Source organism: Natator depressus, chromosome 14 (genome assembly GCF_965152275.1).
Source record: "Natator depressus isolate rNatDep1 chromosome 14, rNatDep2.hap1, whole genome shotgun sequence".
In the NCBI taxonomy this organism is placed as follows: Eukaryota; Metazoa; Chordata; order Testudines; family Cheloniidae; genus Natator; species Natator depressus.
Genome location: NC_134247.1, coordinates 16,336,432 through 16,353,503, shown reverse-complemented (window position 1 = coordinate 16,353,503; position 17,072 = coordinate 16,336,432). Strand labels below are relative to the sequence as shown.

Below are 17,072 nucleotides of genomic sequence, written 5' to 3'. Positions count from 1 at the left end.
CATGCCTGGAGGGAGCAGGGGGGGGCAGGGGCAGAAGGGTCTATAACCACTAGATCACACTGCTCTCCAGAACCTGTAATTGAACCTGGGATTCCTGAGCCCAAGCACCCCCTCTGACTGGAGGGAGGGGGGCCCATGTGTTCTCAGGAGCACCTATCTACTTTGCTCAAGGCTTCAGAGACCAGTGAGCTGGGGCCGGGCAATGTCTGGGAGCAGTCAGGTGGCTGAGCATTGTGGCTGTGAAAGCAAAGGCGCCCGTTTGTGCCCCCACCCGGAGCACTGTGCAGCGGGAGCTGGGATTAGCCTCGCAGCAGCAGGGCCGAGCCAACCGCGCAGGGTCAAAGGCCAGCGCTGAGACTGGCAATTTCATCATGAGATGAGAAATGTGAGCCACGGGCTTCCAGTTAAACTGCCTCTGCGTGCCCCTCCCCCTGCCCTTCTCTGTGCCCCAGCTATGCCAGGAGCCGGAGCTACTCCACCCCATCACGCCCCGTTTTGCTGTGCGGCCTAGGTAGAGTGCAGACTCTCGGGGGCTTGTCAGACTCTCCCTGTGCATGTGGGTAGCGCCGAGCCCAGCAGGAACAATAATCCCAAGCTCTCTTACCCCACTTTTCATCCGTAGCTCTCCGCACACTTTTCAAAGGAGGGCAGGATCACTATCCCCGTTTTACAGATGGGTAAACTGAGGCACAGGGCAGTGAAGTGACTTCCCCAAGGTCACCCATCAGGCCGGTGGCAGAGCCAGGCACAGGACCCGGGTCTGTTGAGTCCTGCGCTCCATCCATGTGGCCACACTGCTTCAAAGGCCCCCTGCTCTGAATGGGGACCTCCCTCTAGCTGCTACTGAAATGCAAATAATTAGGAGTAGCAGGGAGGCTGAAGCATGCAGCCATTCTGTGATGCTGTTAGCAGAGCAGGAAGGGCTGGGTGACTTTGTGCGGGGGGGAGGGGGGTTTGGATGGTAACATCTCTGCATCCGGAGCAAGCCTTGTCTGTGCTCTCCTTGCACGTGGGGACAAAAATAGTGATCACACCCTATGAGGGAGACTTCAGCTGCTGCGTAGCTCTTGGACATGGCTCTAACCTGGCTCTTCTGTCCACACATGCCCCAGGAATGCCCACCTGGGCCACCTGCCTGCGAAGATGGCAATTGCTGCAGGGGGCCTTAGCTTTGCACTTTGCTTTTCGCAGGGGCAGGGCTAAACTCTGCCCTCTCGCCCACCTACACAACCTCACTGGGCAGAATCCAGCCCTCACTAGCTGCCTTAGCCAGGCTCCAGCAGCCCAGGTCTGCTAGGAATGGTGCCAGCCATGTGGCAGATAGCACCGGAGACTGGGACCTGGGGGTAGCTCTTGCCACTGGACAGTCCCTGTGGTTAGACAGGCTGCCCTTGGTGTGTGGGAGTCCTTTGCAGTCATTCATTTGAACTAGTTTCCTGTCGGCTGAAGTCAGCGTCAATGATGTAAGGAGGTTTACAAGGTCTCGGGCGAACCTGACTGCCCCTGGCAAGCCAGTCAGTGCCCCTCTGTCAGCGGGCTTCCCTGCCAGGGGCCTGCTCCACCTCTCCACTGTGTGCCCCTTCCCCGAGGAGCCAGCAGTGACAGCTCAGCGAGAAGGGCCTGGGCCGGCGGCTGGCTGTACCCTCTGTGCTCTCTGTGGCTGAGAAGCCCTTACCCGGCGTAGTGGTTGATGGAAGCGGACAGGGCATTCCCAGAGCCCCCAGGCAGGGTGCAGAGAGGCTTCTTGATGGCGGCCTGCCAGTCCTGACGCTCCATCAGGCCGTTCACCACCTGCAGGGACAGAGCCACACAGCTGGCAGCTTCCCAGAGAGCACAGCCCCATCCTGTCCCTGGGTGCTCTGGGGGAAGGGGAAGGGAATGGATCAGAGGGAGCCAGTATGGTCCCAGGGTCTCTGCTCTGGGGGGGGCAATGCAGCCCCCTGCTCCGGCTGCTCATGCCCCGCCCTCACACACACACACACACACACACACAGGCCAGGGAAGCCTGAGGAGGTTTTGGGTGCCACCTCCTCTCCTTTGGTGCCTCTGGAAGCTGCCCAGCTTGGCTCCAGGGCACAAGCAGCAGACCCAGGAGCTATTTGTCCCTGGTGTCTTTTCTCCTTCTTAGCCTTTGACAGTGTTGGGGAGGGCAGCGTGAGAGCGTGCCCCAGCCAGGCCCAGTGACCATCCAGCCCACATCCCGCTGCTGCTCCTCCGTCCTGCCCTGCCGCGCCACCTGCTGTTCCAGCCATGTGCCCCACATGCGCACACACCTCGCCCCATGACCTGCAGCTCCCTCTTCTTCCAGGCCTATCCTTCCCTCCCGCCCCCCAGCTCTGCCGCTGCCCTTCAGTCCTGACCTACTTCCCCGCCCCATTCCAGGCCTGGGGCTCCCAGGGCTGCCTGTGCTGTTTGGGACGGAGGCTGCTGCCCAGAGACTCAGCCCCCTTGGGATCTGAGCCGCCACCCATGCCCGGCTCTCTGTTCTCCACCTATGCTCCCACTTCAAACTCTGGGGAGGCGCAGCGCCAAGCTCTGCACCCCCAGCCTCTGCAGGGGGGCAGTGGCTGGAGACACCCACACTCCCTTTGCCCAACTGCCACAGTGTAAAGGAAGGCCAGGCCTGAGGGACTGGCTCGTCTCCTAGTTGCCAGCATAACAGCTGCCTGGCTTCCTGGCTGTCTCCTCACCTCATACAGCAGGCCATCCCCAGCCAGGACAGCCACGGCGTCCCACTGGGATAAGTCTCCAGCCCGCACCAGCTCACGGGCATGATTCGGCCTCTCTGGGGAGAGAAATACAGAGCTGTTGGCAGTGGGGGTGGCATGGCCTCACGTAAGCATGGGCTGCCGGGAATCGCCATGGTTGCCTCTCCCTGCACAACCCTTGCAGACAGGAGGGCCCAGCCTTCCTGGGCGCGAGAGGAATCAGCCGCAGGATGTCACTTGGGCTTCCCAACCCAGGCTCCCAGAATCGGATCCAGTTGGCAAGAGCCTAGCCCGGCCCAGGAGCAGGAGAGAGACCCACCAAGACAAGAGAAGGAGTTCTCATGGCCAAGGGCACACGAACCATTGCTCCTAAGCGGTGGTTCCCTGTAGGCCCCCAGGAAGGCTTCACGGGTGCATGGGAGAAGGACACTCCCAGCAGCTCCCCCTGCCCAGCTCTCCTCCTTCAGCTGCCACCCTTCCGTTCTCCTTGCCGCAAGGTGGGATTGCAAAACCAGAGGGGAAGGTGCCCCCTTCTCCTGCTTCTTGCCCCCTTCTCGCCATTTGAATACTATGCCTCCATTGGTCAAATTTAAATGAGTTGCACTTTATTTGCATATTACAAGGCAGGACTGGTTGAGAGGCTCCCAGCTGGAGAGTTCCTAATGTTACCTGGCAGCCGTGGTGGGCAGAGAGGTAGAAATGAAGGGCTATCAGCTACTATCCCAGGCTGCACAGCCAGCCATGCAGGGAGAGCTCAGCCAGACAGCAGTCCCCTACCCAGCGAAATGCCTTCCCCTAAGCCTGGCAGCGAGGGGCCCCTAGGAGGCAGCCTGGGCGAGGCAGAACCTGCTGGGCCCTGCAGCGGGAGCAGACTTACCGGTCACAAAGAGGGTGAAGGCTACGTCGGCCTCGGCCAGCATCGGCTGCACTAGGGAGTGGAACAGCTGCAGTGCGTGCCCCGTTCCGCTCTGGGGGTTCAGCAGCACCAGGATGTGGCAGGGCCGCGGCAAGAGCCCCCACGTCACCCCTGAACAGAGACGAGAGAGGAGAGACTCAGCATTGGCGGTGCCTCTCCTGAGCTTGCTGCATTGTCCGAACCCGGCACAGCTCCCCTGGCCAGGCTGGGAATGGGCTGGATGGGACCTGAGGAAGCTTCCTCACCCCGAGTTTTCAGGAACCTGACACAGCTGTCCCCAGCCTGGGGGGGAGCTCCATGCCCTAGCAGCTCAGCCCGACTAACAAGCAGGCTGCTTGGTACTGGCAGCTGAAAGGCTGCTCTGACCTGATGCCCCGTTCCACAGACCCCCAGCAAAGCCTTTTCTCCTCCCTCACGGCTGGCCCCAGTCCCTCCTCAGCCGGCGTGGGGGGTAGTCAGCCCCCATGCAGTCCTGAGCCAGCCAGTCAGTGCCAGGTGGTTCAAATCTAGTCAAACTAAATGAGGAGGGAGGAGCTCGTGTTACTGCTGGGAGAGTTGGCTGGCTGGGCTCTGCGGGGGGGGGTAATTTGTTTTCTGCTGGCTGGTTTCCTTCTCTTATCTCCCTGTAGGACGCTGAGGCAGATGGAGTCAAGGCCCATTCCCGGAGGGAAGAGATCCCTCCACAGAGCCCAGCTGGCTCCCCATCCCTAGGCTTATGCAGTGGAGCACGTACAGCTCATCCCCCAGGGTAAGAACCTCTGGGCCATGGGCAGGTGAGTCACGAACGGGGATTTACCATCGTGGTGGATTGAGGGTAATGGTTGTGGGGCAGGTGGGGGGAGAGCTGGGACTAACTGAGGTGCGTATGTTACTGTGAATGTCCCATACCTCGCAGGAGCTTGGGAAAGGTAGCCACCTCCCCACAGCACCAGCCCCAGCCAGTGGCATGGTCAGAACATTGATGGCTTGGGGGGGGGGGTGTTTAGGTGCCATGTGATGGGCGCCCTCGCTAACCTTTCTGCGCTGCGTGGGGACTGCCGGAGGGGAGGAGCCACGCGTCGGACACTGTGAAACTGCTGGTAAAAGTTTCTTATTGTGTAAAGAAAACAAGCCTGAATTGAACTTGATTTGGGATGGAGTTCCTGTGCCTTTGCGAAGCAGGGGGAGGGGTGCAGGGCATGGCAGGGACCAGCTGAGTATCTCTGGGGCCTGCGAGGAAGTGGTTTGATAGACGGTGCTCTGAGCAGTCAGTGACTGGTGGGCAGCACGGCTGGGGGACGGTGCTAGGAGCACTGGTTGAACTGGTGCAGCCACAATGCCGGCGTTGCTCCTCTAAGCTAGGGGTGCAGGCTGGCAGAGTTAGGAGACCGGCTGGGGACTAGTGCACTTGTATCGGCAGGAGGAGTGTCTGAACTATTAAAAGCTCTTGTGGGTGAGAGCATCTTACAAGTATGGCAGAGGCCCAAAGCAGTGGACCAGATCACGCCTGCTCTAGTGTAGACAAGGCTCAGCAGCAGAGTTGCCATGGTCACTGAGGGCCAGGGAGAATAGGGTCCCTTGCTGCGTTTCTGATTTATTTAAATACAGTAATTTCATATGGACGCAAAAGGGTGGCCTGGAAGACAGCCTTCCCACACAGATCCCTGGGTGACCACCCTTGGCTGTGAAAAGTCCCCCCTTAAACCAGCAACTCTGCCTTCCCCATTTCAGAACCCCAGCTCGTTCCCTTTGGTTGGAGTTACAGAGCGAGGGTGTTCCCGGCTATTTTATCAGTGGTAGGACTGAGAGCAGCACTGTCCTCTTCCCCCAACCTGGAGTGATGCTAGGCAGAGGGAAGTAATGTGCAATGCTGGCTGAGCCATCTCCGTAGTGCTGCAGGCATTTTAGGGTTGTCTTTGATCCCTGCAGTTCCCCTCTTCTAGGTGAGCAGCATGCGTTGCCATGGCCAGAGAAGAAAACACTCCTAAAACCCTGGAGCTGCTGAATGCGGCCTTCCTGCTATGCGCTCGCTCTCTCTCTCTCTCACACACACACACACACACACACACACTTTTCTGCACATCCTGCAAGAGCCACAATTGGACACTAGACCAATGTTCACAACGCCTTGTGTTCCCTGCGGCTCAGGAGACAGGTTGCAAATCAAAAGCTGCAGCCAGGTCAGCACTAGACACCCAAGTTCTTCTTCCCTCCCCTCGGCCTGTGGCCAGGAACAGCTCCCACCTGCTGCACGCTTGGCAAGCAGAAGAGGAAGGAAGGCGGGAGAGTGAGAAGGCTTTTGTTTGCTTAAAGCTTGCTGGGGGCCGCTCTGGGCCTAGTGAGCTCAGTAGCCATAGGGAAGAGAGCGGCGATGAAAGCTGCCATTTGTATGCATCCCCAGCAATTTCCCAGTCTTGTTCCCAATGGAATAGGTCTGGAGAGAGAGGGACCCATGGCAGATGTTTATCATTCACCTAGTAGTTATAAGTTATTAGTCTCTCATGCTTCAGTTCCACGAGCTAAGGCCCCATCTACACTGTAATTACACCTGAGTGAGAAGATGCAATTGTATCGGACCATTGTCATCTGTCCTGCTCACCACACTGTTTCAGCATGGAGTCGGACCTTAAACGTGGCCACTAACTAAGCTCAGCAAGTAGGATTGGCGTGACTTTACCTGGGGTCTCTCAGCGCATTACTGTCTCATAAGGCCCACACTTCAGGTGCTGTCCTCATTACAGATTGCAACAGCGTCGTAAGCAGGTCAGGAGACAGCCACCCTGTCACTGGTCTGGAGGGCTCGTAAAGCCCTCGCTAAACATAAATGACACTTGAAACGTGTCTGTGAAATCTGGGCAAGAAAAAGAACATGGCAGGGTGGACACGGGGTGGACAGGAAAAGAGACTCAGGTGGAGGAGCCACGTTTCGGCCCTAGGTGATATCTAGGTCTCTGTCAGAGCTTAAACACAGTTATAACACAGGTGGGCCACAGCCATGTTTCACCAGAGACTGGGAATATTTGTACAGAGTAGGCTGCCAGAGATGGATGAATGAACGGACCAAATGCAGCCTCTGTGGCTGTCTCTAAACAAAAGCATTGTTTGGGATATTTCACACCTGGGCATGACTGATGGAAATAAAGGGAGTGCTAGTGTAAAAAGAACTGGGGTGGTTTTGCCACCTTCTGTCCTCGACCTGTAGGGAGCAGGCCTAAATGCCATGTGGGGTTAAGAGTTCCCAAGCCCGGTTCTCTAACGCTCCTGCTGTTGCTATCACAGGTGAGAGTTTACGCAAGGACATGAGTGTAATTCAGGCTTGTGGCTTGTCCTGGTCAAAGGCCACCAGGACAGTGGATGCACTGCTGACCCCCAGAACTCTCCAGCTCCTCCTGGCCCCATCCATACTGGGAGTGGTAATCATCGCTCTCTACTGCCTGTCCCGGCTACGGATAGAAACAATGTCTCTCCTAACAGACTGACAAACCAACCTAGGGTACAGCCATCGCCCACCTGCCATGTAATCTGGCATAAGCCTTTGGCTGGCAGTTTGCAAAACATAAGCCCCTGTCCTCTCTTGAATGAGGAATCCGTGCCAGTAACCACAGCATTGTGGAAAAGGGTGGTCATGCCCAGTTAAATGTGCATGCCGTCGACCGAGTTTCCAAGCCGTTGGGTGCTAGCCTGTCTGAGGTACAGCTCAAACAGGGCTTTCTGTGTGTGAATTAGAGAGCATGAGACCATGTACACGGTTCAGAAATAGCAGGCAATGTTAACAATTAAGAAGAGCCAGGCTGTCGTTTCTGCCTTTGAATGCATCTGCCTCCAAAGGAAACTTTCAGCTACCCTGGCAAGGAACGAAATCCTCCCCTGAATTCCTCTCCCACAGCAGTTTTGGAGAAGTCTCGCACGTTAACCTGCAGCCACTCTGCCCTTGCGCGGTCGGTCCCCAGGGAGGGGTGCTGCAGGGGAAGGAGGATGGAAGAGGAGAGGCTGTGAGTATGTTGGAGACATTACACAACTCCAGGAAGGGTAGAAGGAAGCTGGGGGACTTGCACTAATTTGATGCAAATCCTAGACAAATTGGAGGATTGGGCCAAAAGAAATCGGATGAGGTTCAACAAGGACAAGTGCAGAGTCCTGCACTTAGGACGGAAGAATCCAATGCACCGCTACAGACTAGGGACCGAATGGCTAGGCAGCAGTTCTGCAGAGAAGGACCTAGGGGTGACAGTGGACGAGAAGCTGGATATGAGTCAACAGTGTGCCCTTGTTGCCAAGAAGGCCAATGGCATTTTGGGGTGTATAAGTAGGGGCATTGCCAGCAGATCGAGGGACGTGATCGTTCCCCTCTATTTGACATTGGTGAGGCCTCATCTGGAGTACTGTGTCCAGTTTTGGGCCCCACACTACAAGAAGGATGTGGAGACATTGGAGAAAGTCCAGCGAAGGGCAACAAAAATTATTAGAGGTCTGGAACACATGACTTATGAGGAGAGGCTGAGGGAACTGGGATTGTTTAGTCTACGGAAGAGAAGAATGAGGGGGGATTTGATAGTTGCTTTTAACTACCTGAAAGGTGGATCCAAAGAGGATGGATCTAGACTATTCTCAGTGATAGCAGATGACAGGACAAGGAGTAATGGTCTCAAGTTGCAGTGGGGGAGATTTAGGTTGGATATTAGGAAAAACTTTTTCACTAGGAGGGTGGTGAAACACTGAAATGCGTTACCTAGGGAGGTGGTGGAATCCCCTTCCTTAGAAGTTTTTAAGGTCAGGCTTGACAAAGCCCTGGCTGGGATGATTTAGTTGGGATTGGTCCTGCTCTGGGTAGGGGGTTGGACTAGATGACCTCCAGAGGTCCCTTCCAACTCTGATATTCTATGATTCTATGATGATGGTTAGTAAGGAGGAAGGATGGTCCTGTACTTAAGGCCTCCAGTTAGGAGTCAGGACTAGTGGGGTAAAATCCTGGCCCCACTGAAGTCACTAACAACAGGATGCTATTCCCACTCTCCCACAAACTCTGGGATCTTGGGTGAGTCACTTCCAGCTTGGCCAGCAGAGGTTCTGAGCAGCAACAGCTGCCCTTGGAGCCAAGGAGAGCTATAAATGCTCTCCTTTTCTTCTTAGAAATCAGGCCAGTAAATCCTCTGGGCCTCAGGGTCTTCATCTGTATAATGGGAACAATCGAGGCATTGGCAGACCTGGCCTTTGCAGCTTCGCTCGTGAGCTCTGCAGGGCCCAGACCTGTCGTCCTTTGCCTGAAAAGCACCATGCTGTGCGTGTGTGGGGCCAGATAATAAGAGAAATGCCCTTTGGGGATGGCGCTGTCTCATTTGGTATCTTCCACAGCGCCAGCCACGCTGCCTGTCGGAAACAAAACCACCACCCAGGGCAGGGTTGAGACAGAATTCACTGATGATAGTGAGCAGCTCTGGGCTCCTGTGGTGCAAGGTGGCACAGAAGGGCAGAGTGATTTAATAATTTTATTAAGATGATGTTAAAATAAAAAAAAATGGTACAGAGTTTAAGCGTAGAAGTTTCTGGTTATCAGGGAATAAGGTACAGATTATCAAGGGGTGCAAAGTTCAGTTTAGGATCAGATGGTGTAAGGAATACATAATCGGCAATATCCCCAATTGGGGATAAAAGGTTAACGGGTCAAAGTACAGACATTGAGATATGAGGGTATGTTGTTCATATAATGGCTATGTTCAGGTGTGGAGTATAATGAGTGGATACGATGATGGGGATGGATTTACCCTCATTTGGTGAGATTTAATGTTCAGTGAGTTTACGGTTCCAGTTCGTATGGTCCAATGGAAATAGTCTCTCGGTCCCTTTCTCATAGTTGATGCACGATGTCGTTCTGGCTCACACCTCCTGGTACTGTCGGTGGCCGGTAATGTGTTCGATGTAGATGCTATTACACCGAGCTCTTAGCACTGTTCATCTGCAGATCGTAAAGTGCTTTACAAAGGAGTTAAGTATCATCATCCCCATTGCACACATGAGCAACTGAGGCACAGAGAGGCCAAGTGACTTACCCATGGTCACCCAGCAGGCCATGGCAGAGCTGGGACTAGAACCCAGGTCTCTTGACTCCCAGGCCAATGCTGCATCTGCTCAGCCTCTGGCACTTGTTGGGGGTACCCAAAGAGGGGGGGAGAAGTATTGCTCTCACTTTGGTAGAGGGGGAAATAGGCCAAGAGGGGGAGGGGCTGGTTTTCAGCAGCACTGAACAACTTCAAGCGGCTTCACTGGGAATGGAGAGGATTCAGTACGCCCACACCTTGACTCCGGTGTGCAGTTCTGGTTGCCCCATCTCCAAAAAGATATCTTAGAATTGGACAAGGTACACAGAAGGGCCACAAATGACTAGGGGTCTGGAACAGCTCCCAGATGAGGAGCAATTAAAGACTGGAACTTTTCAGCTTGGAAAAGAGATGACTCGGGGGCGGCGGGGGGAGATATGATAGAGGTCTATAAAATCTTGACTAGTGTGGAGAAAGTAAATAAGGAAGTGTTATTTACCCCTTCACATAACACAAGTACTAGGGAGTCACCCAATGAAATTAATAGGCAGCAGGTTTAAAACAAACACGAGGAAGTATTTCTTCACACAACGCACAGTCAACCTGTGGAACTCCTTGCCAGAGGATGTTGTGAAGGCAAAAACTGGAAATGGGTTCAAAAAAGTACTAGATAAGTTCATGGAGGATAGGTCCATCAATGGCTATTGCCCAGGATGGGCAGGGCTGCAATCCTATGCTCTGGGTGTCTGATTGCCAGAAGCTGGGAGTGGATGACAGGGGATGGTTCACTTGATGATTGCCCTGTTCTATTCATTCTTTCCAAGCACCTGGCACTGGCCACTGCTGGAAGACAGGCTACTGGGCTAGATGGACCATTGGTCTGACCCAGTATGGCCATTATGTTCAGTTCCTCTGAAAATCAGGCCCTCAGTGACCTTGCTGAAGGTCACACAGTAAGTCAGTGGCAAACCGTGTCCTGCCTTTAATTTCCTGCTCTCTCCTCCAGTCCTTGTTGCTGTGCAGGTCTGGGCTGAGTGTTGTATGGTATGGAGGCTGGATGGGCAGCCTTCAGGCTCCAGTTCAAGCCCTGCAGGACCAATCTACTGTTAACTAATGCAACACCCTCGTTTTCCCCCCCATGACTCCATCACTGCTGCCCTGTACCCTGTATCATCTCTGGCTGCAGGCTCAGGCCTTCGCAGAGGGCCATAAAGTCCAGCAGAGACTTGAGTGATTCAAGCCGCAGAATAGATCAAGTGCTGGGAGATCCTAGCCCTAGTCCGTGGAGCGGCTTCAGATCAGTGCACCCTGGAGGAGGGGAAGGTGGTTTAACGTATGAGAATGGTCAGGGCTGATGGGCCAGGCTGAAGCACAGCTGGGGCTGGCCAGCATGGATAGGCCAGCTGGGGATACAGGGTGCTTTAAGCCAAAAGGGAGCTGGAACGTTGTTTTTAACCTAGCCACACTAGCTAGCCCAGCTATGCCCCAGCCCACTGCCACCACCACACTAAGCCCTGCGTAAGCATGTTTGAAAGTCCTGTGGCTGAGGAGCTAAGCTGTTCATTACACAGAGGTTATCCTCTTCCTCCTCCAGGCAGGCACTACCCTCCTCTCTGCTCTGCATTCTCCCCTCCAGCACAGGAATAACTCCCATGGACCCACTGAATCCTGGGGGAGGGGCTCATCGGGTCCCCAGGGGTCCAGCTCTAGGATCTAGTTTACAAAGCTGCGACAATGCATTTATCTCTGGGTGTCCAGAGAAGTTGGGGCCGGGGAAGGTCAGGGGAGCTGCTGCTGATGGTGTAGCGTGGCTAAACTTGGAAGCCAGCAAATTCGAGACGGTTTAGGGTGATAAAGTGAAAAGCAGCATAAACTGGCATGTCTTGGCCCCTTTCTCTCCCCTGATAAACTGCTCAGGAGGCTGTGATAGGATCTGTGAAATCTCCTCCATCCCAAGAGAGAGCAACAAGGTAACACCTTCCATTAAGCACCTGATATTTGCATTTAACCTAGATGAACAAGATGCTGTAAATACCAGTGAAGAACTAAACAAAGGAAACCAAGCATCTGACAGCTGAGCTTGGAGATGGGCAGAGACAGCCAGGAAGTTTCTGCAAACAGGTCACATTTCAGAGTGAATTCACTGGAGCTGCGATGGCTCTCCTATTGAGTTTGCTTTCCTTAAACATGGTTAGTGTATGGGTGGGGCCCCATCTACCCTACAAACCTGAACTATCTACTAACCATGGCCCGAGTGCGGGGTAGGGAAACCGGCCATATTGGCCCTGCATCTCTGAACATGGTAGAAATGCCAGTGTCGATCTGTATAGCTAGGTGCTTATATCCCCATTTTACAGATGGGGAGATGAGACTGAGAGATCAAGGCAGAGTTGTTCAGAGCTCCTGGGGATTTAGACACTCCACTTTCTGAAGTTAATAGGAATCGTGTGTCTAAATCCCTTGGGTGGCTTTGGAAAAAGTCTCAGCCTAACTGACTTGCCCCAGGGCACACAAGGAGTCTGTGGCAGAGCTGTGAGTTGAATCTAGATCTCCTGAGTCTCAGTTGCTGCCTTAACCACTAAGCCCTCCTCTCCCCTCCCAGAAAGCCATTCTCCACAGCAAGCGCTGTAGGATAGGGACACGTGGCTCATAGTCCTCTGACTCAAGCTCAGATTTCCTGACCCCACCAAAGAGAGAGAAGGCTGTTATTGCCAGAAATATTTGCTTGGTCATGTTCTGTGAAAACTAGTCACCAAGGAAGCAGCCCACGTTGCACAGCTGGGGAACTCAGGCATGGTTCTGTACAAACAAATCCCGCAACCTTACGGACCTGTCTGCACTCTGGATACAGTGTCAGCCAGGGGAAAGAGCGTTTAAAGCAGGCCTGGGCAGCCCTGGCATTCCAGGGTTGGCGGGGGGACTAGTCTGAGTTAGAAACCTCACCTTAACTGGAGCAGAGTTTAAGCACACACACTGGCTTTCCACCGCAAGAGAAGTCTACACTCTATGCAGCATTAGGGGTAGAAGGCCTCTCTCCCCCCCCTCCCCCTCCCAGACAAGGCTGGCGCTAGTTGACGCCGTATCGATGGGGTGGGTGTCTAATACAGATTTACAATTTCTCTCTCATCCCCTGAGCCCTTTCTCACCGCGTCCCCTTAGTGAGAGACAGCCGTGACTGCGTTCCGGTTTGGGACAAACTTGTGCAAGTGGCTTGACAGACGGTGACGCTCCCAGGCGTGGGATTCCCGTACAACGCACACGCGTGATCTCAAGGGGGACATCAGGTCTGCTCCAAAGCACTTGCAGCCCAATAACTGAAGCCCCTCTGTGGCAGATTCATGGCAGCAGGCCCACCTGTCGGGGCCAGAGCTGGGGTGGTCTGCCCACTGGGCAGAGGCACACCGGTTGTGTCGGAGGTGCCTTTCATTTATACACAGTGGGTGAAATCCTGGCCCCACTGAAGCCTAAGGGAGTTTTGCTGTGCATGTCACTGGGGCTAAGATTTGACTCTGGGGCCTTCTCTACAGTGCAGACATGGCTCTATTGGTATTGAAGTGCTTATACCAATCCAGCTTGTGTCGGCTCAGGGCACTGGCATAAGCATTGCTGGTATAAGTTATACTAATAACTGCATCCACACGAGGCTTTTACCAGCATTGCTCCGTCGGTAAAGCTTTTTCAGTGTGGCCTAGGTTTGAGACTAATGTGCAATTTACAGACTTCTGCTGGCACAGCAATGTGGGTCCGGGGCATTTGAGGGGGGGGGGTGATCCCTGACCCACAGAGCGGGGCTAGCAGAAGCCCCTTGGTTAGATGCAGTATGACTGGCAAATTGCCACTGGTCCAGCTTGTTTTGCTCATGGTGGTGATTTTACTAGATGGAAGCATTGTCAGCATAGGTGTGTGTCCACACAGGGGCTCCTTGGCGGGAGAGCACATCCGTGTTCCTGTACCGATGCAGCACTCTTAGTGTAGTCATGGGCTTACAGGCAGAAACTAAGCTTTCGGGGGTAGGTAACAGGCGCCCCTGCGCAGCTGCACAGCGCACAACGGGGCAACCAGCTCAGTTAGCATCTCTCGCCACTACAATCAAAGCCTGAATGTCTGAGCGCGTTCCTAAGCGACTGGGTGCCCTGTGTGACAGCACGCGTTCGGTTATTCATGCCTGTTGCTGGGGCTGGGGGACAGTGCTGCGAGTACCCTGTGCAGACAAAGGCAGAACGAGGAGGAGGATAGAACCCACCACCGTGCACATGCCAGTCCTCAACTGTGCCGTCCTGGGGGGAGACTCCCTCTTGATCAGCTGCCTCTGCACAGCCAGAGACTTGGTGACCCTTGTTACAGAGAGCGCTCTCCAAGGCTGGCTCATAAACAGCAGCCCCACCATGCCTCCACCCCACCCAGGCTTGTGCCAAGGGATTTTGGGAAGCAGCTGGTTGGCCCTACCCTCTGGCGCTCATTATCAGTTCTGAACAGACACCCTTGTGCATAGAAGAGGTGCAGGGACCAATATGCTTTCCCCTTCATTGGGGCCCCTAAGCAGCCTCCGCAGAGCGGAATATAACCCCATCAGAATAGGAAGAGGACTCCACTGCAGCTAGTCAAATACACTAATCTATGACCCCAGCTTTTTCCCCCTGTAAATTTGATTTTGCTTTGCCTCTCTTGAAAATGAGGTTCCATTAGCACTGGTCCAGCACTGTCAAAGCTCATGATATTTGGTGTCTTCATAAAGCCCCAGCTCCTGGAGTCAGGTGATTGAGAATCTCAACATTCATTGACAGAGAGAGTTTAGCTCCTGTGGCTGTGGAGAAATGCTAGGAAATGTGAAGCGACAACACCGTAAAGGCTCAGAAACCAGAAGGCCAAGAAAAAGAGCCCACATACTTAGAATCATAGAAGATTAGGGATGGAAGAGACCTCAGGAGCTCATCTAGTCCAACCCCTTGCTCAAAGCAGGACCAACCCCAGCTAAATCATCCCAGCCAGGGCTTTGTCAAACCAGGCCTTACTTCTCGTTTTAAAACAATCTTATGATTTTGTGGGGCCTGATTCATGCTCGTTGAACGCATGGGCTTGGCAATGCTGCTGCTTCGATTCAAGCATTCGGCTCCATTAGTCCAGCCCTCCCCGCAGCATGAGGTGCCCGCCTGTGTCGAATCGGGGGTAGCTTGGTGACATGCCCAGGAGGAGACCCCACAGGTTTTGAAGGAGTGGCCCTGTTCACAATTGGCTCTTAGGCATCCACAAGGGAAAGCTGGGCAGTGGGGGTAGAAAAGAGGTGGCCAGGATCCTAGGCAGCCTGTGTTCTGATCTTGCTGTGGTCGTACTTGTGGAACTTGCTTTCACCCAGACCGCAGCGTCCTGAGCCTCTTAGCACTTGCCTGGGGGAAACTGCAACAGCAAAGCCCCCATGCTGGCAGAGGAATGGCCAAGGTGGGAGGTGGCCAGGATCCCTCTGCTGAGCCCTTCCAGGGCATGAGAGAAGAATGTGGCCATGACGAGCAGCTAGAAGGTACTTCCAGAGTCACTGGCGTGGGGGTCTGGCTATTGATGGGCTTTGCCAGCCCAGCAGCAGCAGACTGTAGAGGGACATTACAGGTGTATCAGACTGTGGAGGCCTCTGCGTATCCCTCCCATCTATCCCTCAGAAGGCGGGGCCGGTGAAAGATGCCAGGACTTGATATGAAGAGACTACCCCAGCAGGACACTTCGGCACACCAAGATCTAAGAGATGCTCACAGGAAACTACAAGATTTCGACAGCCTCCCTTTCTCTTGAGTAACTCTGGGACAAAGGGCACATCTGACGTCCCAGCGGGACAGACACATACATCTGGCAGCCTGGTTCCTCTTTCGGGGATCAGATTAGAATAACAGCCGGCAAGCTGAGTGTGCATCAGCAGAGAGAGGCTGAGGCAGGGGAGGGACGTCTGCCCTTTCAGAGAGCCGGCTGATTTTCCATCACCCCCTTCAATCACAACCCTCACACTGAGAAACCACTGGGTGCAAAGTTCAGCCTGACTCCCTTTCTCCGAAATAAACTGGCTTCTATGTGTAAGAAGTAAATGAACTGCTAGGCTCACCAGCGGGCAGCAATGCCCCTACTGAGATCCTCGTGCGGCCCCATCTCCGCAGTAGGAGAGCGCCAGTGATCTAGCATTTAAAGTATCTACCACAAAAATAACTCCACAACAGAGTGTGAAACGCTGCAGGGTGGAGAATGAGAATCAAAGCAACGATCTGGCACGTCAATGTCACAGCGATGGCCGCGGTGAGGTGCCTGGATTAGATGGGAATTGGGACCAGAGTATAGATTGTTTCACTTCTCCATTGCTGATTCCAATCCATCCCCAACCAACACTGAATGTTGTTACCATCTTGAAGAGTAATGAACCTTGTTACTATTTGTGTGAATAGAGCAGCTGGTCTCAGTTCTGATCCCCGGCCTGCATCACATTAGAAATCACTACCACAGCTGGCAAGCTCGAGCAAGGACAGAATAGGTCCCAAAGATGGAGCTGCCTTCTACTCTTTGAGGTGGCCTCCCCAGGCTAAGCCGGAGGCAAGCTTGCCCTGTTCATGCCTCTGCTGTATCTCTGCTGGGGAAGAGTGTTGGTCTCCACTCCAGCATCCTTCATTAGAGCGAAGTTCATGAACTTTTTAAAGGCAGGGGAGAGACACCATGGCCACATTTCTTAGAGACCTAGTGTTAAAGCAGCCGCGTAAGCACCCATGAGCAAGCGGTCTGCTCAGTCCTTGGTCACTCAGCGGAGACTGACTGATGTGGGGTTGGTTCTGCGATGTGGATGCTTGTCCACTAGGAGCTGATGGTGACCCATCAACTCATTTCACACAGGCCAAAGAGCAGCCCTGCTGGGGATCCCACGCTAAGGCCATGTCTACACTACAGGGACTAGTGGAATAGGTACGGCACTGTAGCTCTGCCAGCATCGCTCCATTGTGTAGCTGCAGCCTACAGGGGTGGAAAGGTTCTTGCATGGCTGTAGGAACATCTCCTCCCCAAGCAACGGTAACTAGGTCAACAGAAGCATTCTTCCATTGAGCTTGCCGCATCCACAGGGGGATGGGGTCAGCGTAGCTATGGCACTCTGAGTGTGGATTTTTCACATCCCTGAGCGCTCTAACGATGTCAACCTACATTTTACAGGTAGACCAGGCCCAAGCCAGTAACCTAGAGGTGACAGTTCCCACATCCTGTTACCAAGTCCCTGAGCTGCCCAACCCCAGTTAAACTCCAGGCACTTTCATAAGGAACAGCATGCTCAAGGAAGTGCCATCAGCTTGCTCCAGAACGATTCTCAGGTGCTTGTGAAACGTTTTCTCTCCTGTGGGTTTTTGGCCTCTGGCAGCTCCCGTGCCCCAAGCCAGCAAGTCCCATCTGACTGTGCCACGTGCTGGGGGAGCCTGTGCT

The 17,072-nt window shown here is 54.1% G+C and overlaps 2 protein-coding genes across 2 annotated transcripts in view; one reads left to right on the top strand and one right to left on the bottom strand.

The window, feature by feature from the left end:
- SPHK1 (sphingosine kinase 1) overlaps positions 1–17,072 on the bottom strand; it is a 31,254-nt gene that overhangs the window by 4,399 nt on the left and 9,783 nt on the right. Inside the window, exons 2-4 of the mRNA XM_074971786.1 lie at positions 3,586–3,735; positions 2,691–2,785; positions 1,676–1,791 (exon numbers count right to left, since the gene is read on the bottom strand). Of these exons, the coding sequence (XP_074827887.1) occupies positions 1,676–1,791; positions 2,691–2,785; positions 3,586–3,735 (361 nt within the window). The remainder of the gene's footprint in view (positions 1–1,675; positions 1,792–2,690; positions 2,786–3,585; positions 3,736–17,072) is intronic.
- PRPSAP1 (phosphoribosyl pyrophosphate synthetase associated protein 1) overlaps positions 4,282–17,072 on the top strand; it is a 93,783-nt gene continuing 80,992 nt past the window's right edge. The window contains exon 1 of the mRNA XM_074971791.1: positions 4,282–4,397. The gene's annotated coding sequence lies outside the window, so the exon portion shown is untranslated. The remainder of the gene's footprint in view (positions 4,398–17,072) is intronic.